Source organism: Pecten maximus, chromosome 5 (genome assembly GCF_902652985.1).
Source record: "Pecten maximus chromosome 5, xPecMax1.1, whole genome shotgun sequence".
In the NCBI taxonomy this organism is placed as follows: domain Eukaryota; kingdom Metazoa; phylum Mollusca; class Bivalvia; order Pectinida; family Pectinidae; genus Pecten; species Pecten maximus.
The window spans coordinates 51,165,640-51,181,423 of record NC_047019.1 but is presented as its reverse complement, the minus strand read 5'-3'; the positions used below and the strand labels follow the sequence as shown (position 1 = coordinate 51,181,423).

Sequence of the window (15,784 nt, the reverse complement as noted above, 5' to 3'; positions counted from 1 at the left end):
GTGTTGTGTCATGTCCGTCCCATCACCTTCTGTTGTGTTGTGTCATGTCCTGTCCCATCACCTTCTGTTGTTGTGTGCATGTCTGTCCCATCACCTTCTGTTGTGTTGTGTCATGTCCGTCCCATCACCTTCCTGTTGTGTTGTGTCATGTCCGTCCCATCACCTTCTGTGTGTATGTGTCATGTCGTCCCATCACCTTCTGTTTGTGTGTTGTCATGTCTGTCCCATCACCTTCTGTTGTGTTGTGTCATGTCCGTTCCCATCACCTTCTGTTGTGTTGTGTCATGTCTGTCCCTATCAGCCTTTGTTGTGTTGTGCATGTCCGTCCCATCACCTTCTGTTGTTGTTGTGTCATGTCCGTCCCATCACCTTCTGTTGGTTGTGTCATGTCCGTCCCATCACCTTTGTTGTGTTGTGGGTCCATGTCCGTCCATCACCTTCTGTGTGTTGTGTCATGTCGGTCCCATCACCTTCTGTTTGTGTTGGTCATGTCCGTCATCACCTTCTGTTGTAGTTGTCATGTATCCGTCCCATCAGCCTTCTGTTGTTGTTGTGTCATGTCCTGTCCCATCAGCCTTCTGTTGTGTGTGTTCATTGTCCTTTCCCATCACCTTCTGTTGGGTGTGTATGTCCGTCCCATCACCTTCTGCTAGTTTGTGTTGTGTCATGTCGGTCCCATCCCCTTCTGTTGTGTTGTGTCATGTCATGTCCCATCCCCTTCTGTGGTGGTGTGTATGTCGGTCCAACCATCACCTTCTGTGTGTATGGTCATTGTCCGTCCCAGCACCTTCTGTTGTGTTTGTTTCATGTCTGTCCCAGCACCTTCTGTTTGTTTGTGTCAGTCCGTCCCAATCACCTTCGGTTTGTGTTGTTTATGCCGTCACATCAACCTTCTGTTGTGTTGTGTCATGTCTGTCCCATCACCTTCTGTTGTGTTGTGTCATGTCTGTCCCATCACCTTCTGTTGTGTTGTGTCATGTCCGTCCCATCACCTTCTGTTGTGTTGTGTCATGTCCGTCCCATCACCTTCTGTGTTGTGTCATGTCTGTCCCATCACCTTCTGTTGTGTTGTGTCATGTCTGTCCCATCACCTTCTGTTGTGTTGTGTCATGTCTGTCCCATCACCTTCTGTTGTGTTGTGTCATGTCTGTCCCATCACCTTCTGTTGTGTTGTGTCATGTCTGTCCCATCATGATCACCTTCTGTTGTGTTGTGTCATGTCTGTCCCATCGCCTTCTGTTGTGTTGTGTCATGTCTGTCCCATCACCTTCTGTTGTGTTGTGTCATGTCTGTCCCATCACCTTCTGTTGTGTTGTGTTATGTCCGTCCCATCACCTTCTGTTGTGTTGTGTCATGTCCGTCCCATCACCTTCTGTTGTGTTGTGTCATGTCCGTCCTATCGCTTTCTGTTGTGTTGTGTCATGTCTGTCCCATCACCTTCTGTTGTGTTGTGTCATGTCTGTCCCATCACCTTCTGTTGTGTTGTGTCATGTCTGTCCCATCACCTTCTGTTGTGTTGTGTCATGTCCGTCCCATCACCTTCTGTTGTGTTGTGTTATGTCCGTCCCATCACCTTCTGTTGTGTTGTGTCATGTCCGTCCCATCATGATCACCTTTTGTTGTGTTGTGTCATGTCCGTCCCATCATGATCACCTTTTGTTGTGTTGTGTCATGTCCGTCCCATCATGATCACCTTTTGTTGTGTTGTGTCATGTCCGGCCCATCACCTTCTGTTGTGTTGTGGCATGTCTGTCCCATCACCTTCTGTTGTGTTGTGTCATGTCCGTCCCATCGCCTTGTGTTGTGTTGTGTCATGTCCGTCCCATCACCTTCTGTTGTGTTGTGTCATGTCTGTCCCATCACCTTGTGTTGTGTCATGTCCGTCCCATCACCTTCTGTTGTGTTGTGTCATGTCTGTCCCATCACCTTCTGTTGTGTTGTGTCATGTCCTTCCCATCACCTTCTGTTGTGTTGTGTCATGTCCGTCCCATCACCTTCTGTTGTGTCATGTCTGTCCCATCGCCTTCTGTTGTGTTGTGTCATGTCTGTCCCATCACCTTCTGTTGTGTTTTGTCATGTCCATCCCATCACCTTCTGTTGTGTCATGTCTGTCCCATCGCCTTCTGTTGTGTTGTGTCATGTCCGTCCCATCACCTTCTGTTGTGTTGTGTCATGTCTGTCCCATCACCTGGTGTTGTGTCATGTCCGTCCCATCACCTTCTGTTGTGTTGTGTCATGTCTGTCCCATCACCTTCTGTTGTGTTGTGTCATGTCCGTCCCATCACCTTCTGTTGTGTTGTGTCATGTCCGTCCCATCACCTTCTGTTGTGTCATGTCTCTCCCATCGTCTTCTGTTGTGTTGTGTCATGTCTGTCCCATCACCTTCTGTTGTGTTGTGTCATGTCCGTCCCATCACCTTCTGTTGTGTTGTGTCATGTCTGTCCCATCGCCTTCTGTTGTGTCATGTCTGTCCCATCACCTTCTGTTGTGTTGTGTCATGTCTGTCCCATCGCCTTCTGTTGTGTTGTGTCATGTCTATCCCATCACCTTCTGTTGTGTTGTGTCATGTCCGTCCCATCACCTTCTGTTGTGTTGTGTCATGTCCGTCCCATCACCTTCTGTTGTGTTGTGTCATGTCCGTCCCATCACCTTCTGTTGTGTTGTGTCATGTCTGTCCCATCACCTTCTGTTGTGTTGTGTCATGTCCGTCCCATCACCTTCTGTTGTGTTGTGTCATGTCTGTCCTATCGCTTTCTGTTGTGTTGTGTCATGTCCGTCCCATCACCTTTTGTTGTGTTGTGTCATGTCTGTCCCATCACCTTCTGTTGTGTTGTGTCATGTCCGTCCCATCACCTTGTGTTGTGTTGTGTCATGTCTGTCCCATCGCCTTGTGTTGTGTCATGTCCGTCCCATCACCTTGTGTTGTATTGTGTCATGTCCTTCCCATCACCTTCTGTTGTGTTGTGTCATGTCCGTCCCATCACCTTCTGTTGTGTTGTGTTGTGTCATGTCTGTCCCATCACCTTCTGTTGTGTTGTGTCATGTCTGTCCCATCGCCTTCTGTTGTGTTGTGTCATGTCCGTCCCATCACCTTCTGTTGTGTTGTGTTGTGTCCGTCACATCACCTTATGTTGTGTTGTGTTATGTCCGTCCCAGGGGGCCGTGGTGGCCGAGTGGTTAAGGTGTCCCGACACTTTATCACTAGCCCTCCACCTCTGGGTTGCGAGTTCGAAACCTACATGGGGCAGTTGCCAGGTACTGACCGTAGGCCGGTGGTTTTTCTCCGGGTACTCCGGCTTTCCTCCACCTCCAAAACCTGGCACGTCCTTAAATGACCCTGGCTGTTAATAGGACGTTAAACAAAAACAAACAAAATATGTCCGTCCCATCACCTTCTGTTGTGTTGTGTCATGTCCGTCCCATCACCTTCTGTTGTGTTGTGTTGTGTCCGTCCCATCACCTTCTGTTGTGTTGTGTTGTGTCATGTCCGTCCCATCACCTTCTGTTGTGTTGTGTCATGTCCGTCCCATCACCTTCTGTTGTGTTGTGTCATGTCCGTCCAATCACCTTCTGTTGTGTTGTGTTGTGTCATGTCCGTCCTATCACCTTCTGTTGTGTTGTGTCATGCCCGTCCGATCACCTTCTGTTGTGTTGTGTCATGTCCGTCCCATCGCCTTCTGTTGTGTTGTGTCATGTCCGCCCCATCACCTTCTGTTGTGTTGTGTCATGTCCGTCCTATCGCTTTCTGTTGTGTTGTGTCATGTCCGTCCCATCACCTTCTGTTGTGTTGTGTCATGTCCGTCCCATCACCTTCTGTTGTGTTGTGTCATGTCCGTCCCATCACCTTCTGTTGTGTTGTGTCATGTCCGTCCCATCACCTTCTGTTGTGTTGTGTCATGTCCGTCCCATCACCTTCTGTTGTGTTGTGTCATGTCCGTCCCATCACCTTCTGTTGTGTTGTGTCATGTCCGTCCCATCACCTTCTGTTGTGTTGTGTCATGTCTGTCCCATCGCCTTCTGTTTTGTTGTGTCATGTCGGTCCCATCGCCTTCTGTTGTGTTGTGTCATGTCTGTCCCATCACCTTCTGTTGTGTTGTGTCATGTCCGTCCCATCACCTTCTGTTGTGTTGTGTCATGTCCGTCCCATCACCTTCTGTTGTGTTGTGTCATGTCTGTCCCATCACCTTGTGTTGTGTTGTGTCATGTCTGTCCCATCACCTTCTGTTGTGTTGTCATGTCTGTCCCATCACCTTCTGTTGTGTCATGTCCGTCCCATCACCTTCTGTTGTGTTGTGTCATGTCCGTCCCATCACCTTGTGTTGTGTTGTGTTATGTCCGTCCCATCACCTTCTGTTGTGTTGTGTCATGTCCGTCCCATCACCTTCTGTTGTGTCATGTCTCTCCCATCGTCTTCTGTTGTGTTGTGTCATGTCCGTCCCATCACCTTTTGTTGTGTTGTGTCGGATTGAATGTATGCACTCAGCACCTTCCTTCCCTGACATATTTTGATCAAACTTTATAAAAAAGGTCAAGTATGAGTATACTTAAGATATCATTGTGTTTCATTGAAATAGAAATTCATCGACCAGCTCAATTTAAAATAAGAGCTACTTCATTCTTTTATGTATTTTGGTCAATTTTTATCTAAAGGTCAAATTTGGGTAAACCTCTAACATCCTTGTTTTCAGGGTTCCAAAGTCAATTCACAGACAAACACACAAACACCTGAAAAACACCTTTCAAATTTTTTTTCAAGTTCCACCTGCAGTGGGATGCAGCCCAAAATTTACGAAAAGGGTCCTGACCCGGGTTGGTCAGAATTCCAAGATGGCCACCACATTAAAAAACATGTGTTAAAAAACATTTTTCAAACTTTTTTTTATATTAAACTTACAGGTTTTGATTTAGTTCAAACAAATGGACTCAGCCGAAACTTGCCTGAAATGATTCTGAGATGATTCTGAGATGATTCTGACCAAATGCTGTTATTTTCTGTGTTGGTCAGAAGTATACTGTGTATGTGTACATTTATAACTGTGTATGTGTACATTTATAACTGTATATGTGTACATTTATAATTGTGTATGTGTACATTTATAACTGTATGTGTACATTTATAATTGTGTATGTGTACATTTATAACTGTGTATGTGTACATTTATAACTGTATGTGTACATTTATAATTGTGTATGTGTACATTTATAACTGTGTATGTGTACATTTATAACTGTATGTGTACATTTATAATTTTGTATGTGTACATTTATAACTGTGTATGTGTACATTTATAACTGTGTATGTGTACATTTATAATTGTGTATGTGTACATTTATAACTGTATGTGTACATTTATAACTGTGTATGTGTACATTTATAATTGTTTATGTGTACATTTATAATTTGTGTATGTGTACATTTATAATTGTGTATGTGTACATTTATAACTGTATGTGTACATTTATAATTGTGTATGTGTACATTTATAATTGTGTATGTGTACATTTATAATTGTGTATGTGTACATTTATAATTGTGTATGTGTACATTTATAATTGTGTATGTGTACTGCAATCTGTTAGTTACTTAATATTTTATGCATTTTGATACCAGAATCAAACAGACTTTGGTATTTGATGTGTGTATATTGTTCAGTATTGTTGTTCCTAGTTTGATATTTCTTGATAATAACCTACCTTGCTATATTAGACTTGTTTTCTGTTTGTAGGAACAGCTACTATATTAGGACGTTTACCATACGATAAAGTCGGGGATGGTCTCTCTCAGCTGTGTTCATATCAACTCACACCATTAAACAAGGTATGGATCTTATTTCATTTCAACAATTTTCATTGATATAACATCAACTGGATGAGACTAAAGATTTATCTGTTTTGATTTTGTGGGGTTTGGACCGATCACTTCACAAGGTGTGGGGTTTGGACCGATCACTACACAAGGTGTGTGGTTTGTACCGATCACTATACAAGGTGTGGAGTTTGTACCGATCACTACACAAGGTGTGGGGTTTGTACCGATCACTACACAAGGTGTGGAGTTTGTACCGATCACTACACAAGGTGTGGGGTTTGTACCGATCACTACACAAGGTGTGGGGTTTGTACCGATCACTACACGAGGTGTGGGGTTTGTATCGATCACTACACGAGGTGTGGGGTTTGTACCGATCACGACACAAGGTGTGGGGTTTGTACCGATCACTACACAAGGTGTGGAGTTAGTACCAATCACTACACAAGTTGTGGGGTTTGTACCGATCACTACACAAGGTGTGGGGTTTGTACCGATCACTACACAAGGTGTGGGGTTTGTACCGATCACTATATAAGGTGTGGGGTTTGTCCCGATCACTACACAAGGTGTGGAGTTAGTACCAATCACTACACAAGTTGTGGGGTTTGTACCGATCACTATACAAGGTGTGGGGTTTGTACCGATCACTACACAAGGTGTGGGGTTTGTACCGATCACTACACAAGGTGTGGGGTTTGTACCGATTACTACACAAGGTGTGGGGTTTTGTACCGATCACTATACAAGGTGTGGGTTTGTACCGATCACTACACAAGGTGTGGGATTTGTACCGATCACTACACAAGGTGTGGGGTTTGTATGTATCACTATACAAGGTGTGGGGTTTGTACTGATCACTACACAAGGTGTGGGGTTTGTACCGATCACTACACAAGGTGTGGGGTTTGTACCGATCACTACACAAGGTGTGGGGTTTGTACCGATCACTACACAAGGTGTGGGGTTTGTCCCGATCACTACACAAGGTGTGGGGTTTGTACCGATCACTACACAAGGTGTGGGGTTTGTCCTGATCACTACACAAGGTGTGGGGTTTGTACCGATCACTTCACATCAGGAATGATTAATTTTAACTAAATAATAGATTATTTGATATCATTATTTACTAATGATATAGTTATTATTTCCTGTTTTACCAATTTCCTAATGCGATCTTTGTTTAAGATCATAGCCACAGACAACAACAAACCTAAACAAGGCAGTTCTGAGGACCCCACCATCTGGCTCGATCGTCTGGCAGCCATATTTAGGTAAGTTCAGAGGACCCCACCATCTGGGTTGATCGTTTGGCAGCCATATTTAGGTCAGTTCAGAGGACCCCACCATCTGGCTCGATCGTCTGGCAGCCATATTTAGGTAAGTTCTTAGGACCCCACCATCTGGCTTGATCGTCTGGCAGCCATATTTAGGTAAGGTCAGAGGACCCCACCATCTGGCTTGATCGTTTGGCAGCCATATTTAGGTAAGTTCTGAGGACCTTACCATTTGGCTCAGTCGTCTGATAACCATATTTAGGTAAGTTCAGAGAATCCCGCAATCTGGTTCAATTGTCTGCAGTCATATTTAGGTAAGTTCAGAGGACCCCACCATCTGGCTTGATCGTTTGGCAGCCATATTTAGGTAAGTTCTGAGGACCTTACCATTTGGCTCAGTCGTCTGATAACCATATTTAGGTAAATTCAGAGAATCCCGCAATCTGGTTCAATTGTCTGCAGTCATATTTAGGTAAGTTCAGAGGATTCCGCAATCTGGCTCGATCGTCTGCAGTCATATTTAGGTAAGTTCAGAGGATTCCGCAATCTGGCTCGATCGTCTGCAGTTATATTTAGGTAAGTTGAGAGGATCCCCGCAATCTGGCTCGATCATCTGGCAGCCATATTTAGGTAAGTTCAGAGGAACCCACCATCTGGCTCGATCGTCTGGCAACCATATTTAGATAAGTTCAGAGGACCCCACCATCTGGCTCGATCGTCTGGCAGCCATATTTAGGTAAGTTCAGAGGACCCCATCATCTGGCATGTCCGACCTGCAGCAAAAATGACCATGATGCAGTATTCTAATCGGATTTTAACCAAACATGGTAATTATGATTTGTATTGCCATGTAGTTGTGCCTAAGAACAAAAAATTTACCATGATGCATAATCCAAAATGGTCGCCGGCTTCTGAATGATAGATACAATCCACAACTCCTTATAAGTATTTTTCTAATTCTAACCGTAATGGTTATTGCTACCTTATGTTAACAATGTAACGACTGACTGGATTAGATATGATTACACTCACCTATAGCCTACCCACCGGGATATTATATTAGTTAGCCCTCGGGAACCCACCAGGGTATTAGTTAGCCCTCAGGAACCCACCAGGGTATTGGTTAGCCCTCGGGAATCCACCAGGGTATTAGTTAGCCCTCGGGAATCCACCAGGGTATTAGTTAGCCCTCGGGAACCCACTGGGGTATCAGTTAGCCCTCGGGAACCCATCGGGGTATTAGTTAGCCCTTGGGAACCCATAGGGGTATTAGTTAGCCCTTGGGAACCCATAGGGGTATTAGTTAGCCCTCGGGAACCCACCGGGGTATTAGTTAGCCCTCGGAAACCCACCGGGGTATTAGTTAGCTCTCGGGAACCCAACGGGGTATTAGTTAGCACTCGGGAACCCACCGGGATATTAGTTAGCCCTCGGGAACCCACCGGGTATTAGTTAGCCCTCGGGAACCCACCGGGGTATTAGTTAGCCCTCGGGACAAAAATCTAGTTATACACATTGTTGGCCTAATAGTAAGAAAAAAATGTTGATTTATTAGAAACACTTCCAGAATAGTATGTATTTTGGAAACTGGAAGCATTCTACCACTCTTTCCACTGAAACATTACATACTAAAGTACTCTTTTGGCTGAAACATTACATACTAAAGTACTCTTTCCACTGAAACATTACATACTAAAGTACTCTTTCCACTAAAACATCAATAACCTATACATCTGTACAATATATTTGATGCAGTATATTGTTGAATGGTAGCCTGGGTTTGATTTCCCAATTGGCTGTGAAAAGATACGGGGTCACCTGCCCGACCACGTGTGTTTTCTCCTGGTACTCCAGTTGCCTCACACAGTAAGACCCCTCAGGTGCTTCCATCCGAGCCAACAAGAGCGATTGAGTAGGTGAATTTTCAAACAAACAAGTCTTACAATCCAAGACATCAATGGAGATATTGCTGATTTCAAATTAAAGTGACACTCGCATAACTCCTGATTAAGGCCCTATTTAAAAGGGCACAACTTAAAGTAGCACGAATACAGAAAGTAGCATGAAATAAATTGTTTCAGGAGTAAATATCATTGTTGGATAGATTTGCTATTTTTCATACACTGACATGATCAGAGTGCAAACATTTAAGGTGTCTGTCAAATAACCCTCAACTAGGCTAGTCTGAATTTAAGTGAATTTTGAGGAATTATGTAGTGATTTGCGAAATTTGATATTTGTTCTGCAAAGCATCTTTAATGTGCTTCCATACTATCGAGTGGAGGTATTTTTTACCATGTCTGTGTTTCCCTTTTAGACACACAAACCCAACAGTGACAAATGGGACAACACACCCGTGTCTGTTACCGATCCAAGAGGTGAGACTTTAATTTAATTCAGGGAGATGTAGGGTGGGGAAAAGTGTGGTGTGGTGAGTAAAGTGTGGTGTGGGGAGTAAAGTGTGGTGTGGGGAGTGTAGGGTGGGAAAAAGTGTGGTGTGGGGAGTAAAGTGGTGGTGTGGGGGAGTGTAGGGTTGGAAAAAGTGTGGTGTGGGGAGTAAAGTGTGATGTGGGGGTGTAGGGTGGGAAAAAGTGTGGTGTGGGGAGTAAAGTGTGGTGTGGGGATTGTAGGGTGGGAAAAAGTGTGGTGTGGGGAGTAAAGTGTGATGTGGGAGTGTAGGGTGGGAAAAATGGTGTCGTGGGTGTGGGTGTGGGGTGTGGTGGGTGGTTGGGGGGACGTGGGTGGGGGTAGTGGGGTGGGGATGGGGAGGTGTAGGGTGGGTGTCGGAGGGTGTGGTGTGGGGGTAAGGGGGGAGTGTCGTGGTGGGTGTGTGGTGTGGGGTGTAGTGGGGGAGGTGTGGGGGGAGTGATTGGTGTGGGTATGGGGGAGTGTAGGGTGTGGGGTGGTGTGGGATGGGGGAAGGTAGTGTGGGGATTGGGTGTGGTATGGGGGAGTGTAGGGGTGATTGGGGTGTGGTATGGGGGAGGTAGGGTGTGATGGTGTGGTATGGGGGGGAGTGTAGGGTGTTGATTGGGTGGTTGGGGGATGGGTGAGGGTGGGGGAGTGTAGGGTGTGATTGGTGTGGTATGGGGGAGTGTAGGGTGTGATTGGGTGTGGTATGGGGGAGTGTAGGGTGTGATTGGGTGTGGTATGGGGGAGTGTAGGGTGTGATTGGGTGTGGTATGGGGGAGTGTAGGGTGTGATTGGGTGTGGTATTGGGGGTGTGTTGGGTGGTTGGGTTGATGGGGAGTGGGTGGGTGGTGATTGGGGTGTGGTATGGGGGAGTGTAGGGTGTGATTGGGTTTGGTATGGAGGAGTGTAGGGTGTGATTGGGTGTGGTATGGGGGAGTGTAGGGTGTGATTGGGTGTGGTATTGGGGAGTGTAGGGTGTGATTGGGTTTGGTATGGAGGAGTTTAGGGTGAGATTGGGTGTGGTATGGGGGAGTGTAGGGTGTGATTGGGTTTGGTATGGAGGAGTGTAGGGTGAGATTGGGGGAGTATAGGGTGTGGTATGGGGGAGTGTAGGATGTGATTGGGTGTGGTATGGGGGAGTAAATGGTGTGATTGGGTTTGGTATGGAGGAGTTTAGGGTGAGATTGGGTGTGGTATGGGGGAGTGTAGGGTGAGATTGGGTGTGGTATGGGGGAGTATAGGGTGTGGTATGGGGGAGTGTAGGATGTGATTGGGTGTGGTATGGGGGAGTAAAGGGTGTGATTGGGTGTGGTATGGGGGATTGTAGGATGTGATTGGGTTTATTGTGTTGGAGACGGTACATGTAAATCAATGTTATCTTGTTACTTTTGCCTCCCTCTGTATTATACCTGTTGTTTATTTATCAGTTATACCTCCCTTTGTATTATACCTGTTGTTTATTATACCTGTTGTTTGTTTATCAGTAATGCCTCCCTGTATATTATACCTGTTGTTTATTTATCAGTAATGCCTCCCTCTGTATTATACCTGTTGTTTATTTATCAGTAATGCCTCCCTCTGTATTATACCTGTTGTTTATTATACCTGTTGTATGTTTATCAGTAATACCTCCCTGTATACTATACCTGTTGTTTATTTATCAGTAATGCCTCCCTGTATATTATACCTGTTGTTTATTTATCAGTAATGCCTCCCTGTATATTATACCTGTTGTTTGTTTATCAGTTATATACTTCCCTCTATATTATACCTGTTGTTTGTTCATCAGTAATACCTTCCTGTATATTATACCTGTTGTTTGTTTATCAGTAATGCCTCCCTGTATATTATACTTGTTGTTTATTTATCAGTAATGCCTCCCTCTGTATTATACCTGTTGTTTATTTATCAGTAATACCTCCCTGTATATTATACCTGTTGTTTCCTTATCACTAATGCCTCCCTCTGTATTATACCTGTTGTTTATTATACCTGTTGTTTATTTATCAGTAATGCCTCCCTCTGTATTATACCTGTTGTTTATTTATCAGTAATACCTCCCTCTATATTATACCTGTTGTTTGTTTATCAGTAATGACTCCCTGTATATTATACCTGTTGTGTATTATACCTGTTGTTTGTTTATCAGTAATACCTCCCTCTATATTATACCTGTTGTTTCCTTATCACTAATGCCTCCCTCTGTATTATACCTCTTGTTTCTGTTGTTTCTTTATCAGATACCTGTTGTTTCTTAATAAATAATACCTCCCTGTGATACCTTTCCCAGGTGTGACTCTTTGTAAGATAAAGCAGCTTCTAATGTTTCTGTTGACAGGTTTGGCCAGTTCTGTCACAGGCTTGTGAAAAGTACCAGGCTGATATTCGCATTGTAGAGCGATGTTGTCGCTGCATACGCTTTGCCATCAGATGCCTAGGAAAAAGCTCTGCATCTCTGCTCAGCCCTCTAGTATCTCAGGTAAACATTGCTTGATACATTTTAATCTGTCACAGATATTTCCTAAAGATCAGAATCACCTTTAAAACATCTGGTAGATGTACAGGAGAGCTGCATTTGCCATGGTGTTGTCCATCCTCTTTGTAAACAACATATATCCATGTATCTCAATATTGCTCCTTCTCCTGATAATACTATAGATACAGGACTTGTGCGTAGGGTATCTCAACAACTGGTCCAAAATAAAATTTGGACCCATGTGGCATTCAAGATATCAGCAGTGATCACCAGCTTAAACATTGTGTTATTCCCAATTTTCTTAAACAGGAAGTTGTATTGAGATAGGACGCTCTTCAAGCATGGTGTACTACTAAGGGTGGTTATGTGGTGTTGTGATGACACACTCACCTTGTGCTTAAACGTAGATTAACAGGCTGAGTTTTGATTCTGCCAAAATGTTTTGGGGTTATCTACTTGATGACTTTTCTCCAGAAAACTCAGTTTCCTCTCAAAGTAAAACTATAGTATTCTTCAAAGCTAAAATAACTTGTTTCACAGTTGTTTTATTAAAATATTGTACGAGTAAATTACAGATATAGTTGAGGATATATGTTGTATGAGTATATCACATGTGTAATTATTGTCGAGGATATATGTTGTATGAGTATATCACATGTGTAATTATTGTCGAGGATATATGTCTGTATGAGTATATCACATGTGTAATTATTGTCGAGGATATATGTCTGTATGAGTATATTACATATACATTACATGTAATATTAAGATGTTTGTATTTACAGATGATAACACTGTACCAGGTCCACCAGCACTCCTGTTTCCTTTACTTAGGCAGTATACTTGTGGACGAGTATGGTATGGAGGGGGCGTGTCAGCCCGGACTTCTCAACATGTTACAGGTAACCCTTGTAGAGGTGGCGTGTCAGCCCGGACTTCTCAACATGTTACAGGTAACACGTGTAGAGGGGGCGTGTCAGTCAGGACTTCTCAACATGTTACAGGTAACACTTGTAGAGGGGGCGTGTCAGTCAGGACTTCTCAACATGTTACAGGTAACACTTGTAGAGGGGGCGTGTCAGCCCTGACTTCTCAACATGTTACAGGTAACACTTGTAGAGGGGGCGTGTCAGCCCAGACTTCTAAACATGTTACAGGTACATGTAACACGTGTAGAGGGGCATGTGAGCCCGGACTTCTAAACATGTTACAGGTAACACTTGTAGAGGGGGCGTGTCAGCCCGGACTTCTCAACATGTTACAGGTAACACTTGTAGAGGGGGCGTGTCAGCCCGGACTTCTCAACATGTTACAGGTAACACTTGTAGAGGGGGCGTGTCAGCCAGGACTTCTAAACATGTTACAGGTAACACTTGTAGAGGGGGCGTGTCAGCCCGGACTTCTCAACATGTTACAGGTAACACTTGTAGAGGGGGCGTGTCAGTCAGGACTTCTCAACATGTTACAGGTAACACGTGTAGAGGGGGCATGTCAGCCCGGACTTCTCAACATGTTACAGGTAACACGTGTAGATTACCGAAGTTTTACCTCCCATTGGCTGGCTTTGATGTCACATTTCTGGCACTGTAATCATTTCTGTAGCCATATTTCAGTCTTTGTTGACATTTTTGTAACCACATTTTAGACATTTTGTGTACCCATATTTCAGTCTTTGTTGACATTTTTGTAACCACAATTTCAGTCTTTGTTGACATTTTGTGTAGCCACTTTCAGACTCTGAAAACATTTGTGTAGCCACATTTTAGACTTTGTAGACATTTTGTGTAGCCACATTTTAGACTCTGAAGACATTTGTGTAGCTACATTTCAGACTTTGTAGACATTTTGTGTAGCCGCATTTCAGACTTTGTAGACATTTTGTGTAGCCACTTTCAGACTTTGTAGACGTTTTGTGTAGCCACATTTCAGACTTTGTAGACATTTTGTGTAGCCACTTTCAGACTCTGAAAACATTTGTTTAGCTACATTTCAGACTCTGAAGACATTTTGTGAAGCCACATTTTGGACTTTATAGAAACTTGTGTAGCCACATTTCAGACTCTGAAAACATTTGTGTAGCCACATTTCAGTCTTTGTAGACATTTTGTGTAGCCACATTTCAGACTTTGTAGACATTTTGTGTAGCCACATTTTAGACTTTGTAGACATTTTGTGTAGCCACATTTCAGACTTTGTAGACGTTTTGTGTAGCCACATTTCAGACTTTGTAGACGTTTTGTGTAGCCACATTTTAGACTTTGTAGACGTTTTGTGTAGCCACATTTCAGACTTTGTAGACATTTTGTGTAGCCACTTTCAGACTCTGAAAACATTTGTGTAGCCACATTTCAGACTTTGTAGACATTTTGTGTAGCCACATTTTAGACTTTGTAGACATTTTGTGTAGCCACATTTCAGACTTTGTAGACGTTTTGTGTAGCCACATTTCAGACTTTGTAGACATTTTGTGTAGCCACTTTCAGACTCTGAAAACATTTGTGTAGCCACATTTCAGACTTTGTAGACATTTTGTGTAGCCACATTTTAGACATTGAAGACATTTTGTGTACCCATATTTCAGTCTTTGTTGACATTTTTGTAACCACAATTTAGACTTTGTAGACATTTTGTGTAGCCACTTTCAGACTCTGAAAACATTTGTGTAGCTACATTTCAGACTCTGAAGACATTTTGTGAAGCCACATTTTGGACTTATAGAAACTTGTGTAGCCACATTTCAGACTTTATAGACATTTTGTGTAGCCACATTTCAGTCTTTGTAGACATTTTGTGTAGCCACATTTTAGACATTATAGACGTTTGCGTAGCTACATTTCAGACTCTGAAGACATTTGTGAAGCCAAAGGACTTTGTAGACATTTTTGTAACCACGTTTTAGACTTTGTAGACATTTTTGTAACCACATTTTAGACTTTGTTGACATTTTTGTAACCACATTTTAGACTATGTAGACATTTTGTGTAGCTACATTTCAGACTCTGAAGACATTTTGTGTAGCCACATTTTAGACATTATAGACATTTGCGTAGCTACATTTCAGACTCTGAAGACATTTGTGAAGCCAAAGGACTTTGTAGACATTTTGTGTAGCCACTTTCAGACTTTGTTGACATTTTGTGTAGCCACGTTTTAGACTTTGTAGACATTTTGTGTAGCCACATTTCAGACTTTGTAGACGTTTTGTGTAGCCACTTTTCAGACTTTGTTGACATTTTGTGTAGCCACTTTTCAGACTGAAGACATTTTGTATAGCCACTTTCCCTTCCACTTTACAGGCTTTTTGTGTGCCAACATTCAAAATCTTAGAGGAACACAATGGATTGAGAAACCATCCAGACACAGTGGACGACTTGTTCAGACTTTGTCTAAGGTAGATTTCATTATCTGGTTGAATACAGACCTATAATTAAGGCTCCTGTTATAATTATATGTCATATACTGTTTTATATTCGACCATAAAATATAACACCTTAATAGGAGTTTGGGGAAATTTTATATTCAGTCATATGGTTATACTAGGTCAACTACAAATTATGTTGTTTATGGGAAAGTTCCATTGAAAGTTAGTGTTTCCTCATAGAATGAAGGGAGGCACATAGAAGTAATACTGGTCCTTCTTGTCCTTCAACTTCAGGGTGAAGGTTTATGGTGATGTAAGGTCAAAGGTCTAATAATGAAGGGATAATATACTTTAGGAGTAAAACAATACTCACCAAATGATTGTAATTGTCATTAAGGTTACCCACATAGACCATTAACCTCTATCAACAGACAAGATTCTATATTTGT

At 43.1% G+C, this 15,784-nt stretch overlaps 1 protein-coding gene across 1 annotated transcript in view; it reads left to right on the top strand.

The window, feature by feature from the left end:
- Window positions 1–15,784, top strand: part of LOC117328303 (transportin-3-like) — a 72,523-nt gene that overhangs the window by 37,762 nt on the left and 18,977 nt on the right. Inside the window, exons 18-23 of the mRNA XM_033885827.1 lie at window positions 5,727–5,818; window positions 6,998–7,083; window positions 9,404–9,464; window positions 11,837–11,977; window positions 12,760–12,876; window positions 15,271–15,365. Of these exons, the coding sequence (XP_033741718.1) occupies window positions 5,727–5,818; window positions 6,998–7,083; window positions 9,404–9,464; window positions 11,837–11,977; window positions 12,760–12,876; window positions 15,271–15,365 (592 nt within the window). The remainder of the gene's footprint in view (window positions 1–5,726; window positions 5,819–6,997; window positions 7,084–9,403; window positions 9,465–11,836; window positions 11,978–12,759; window positions 12,877–15,270; window positions 15,366–15,784) is intronic.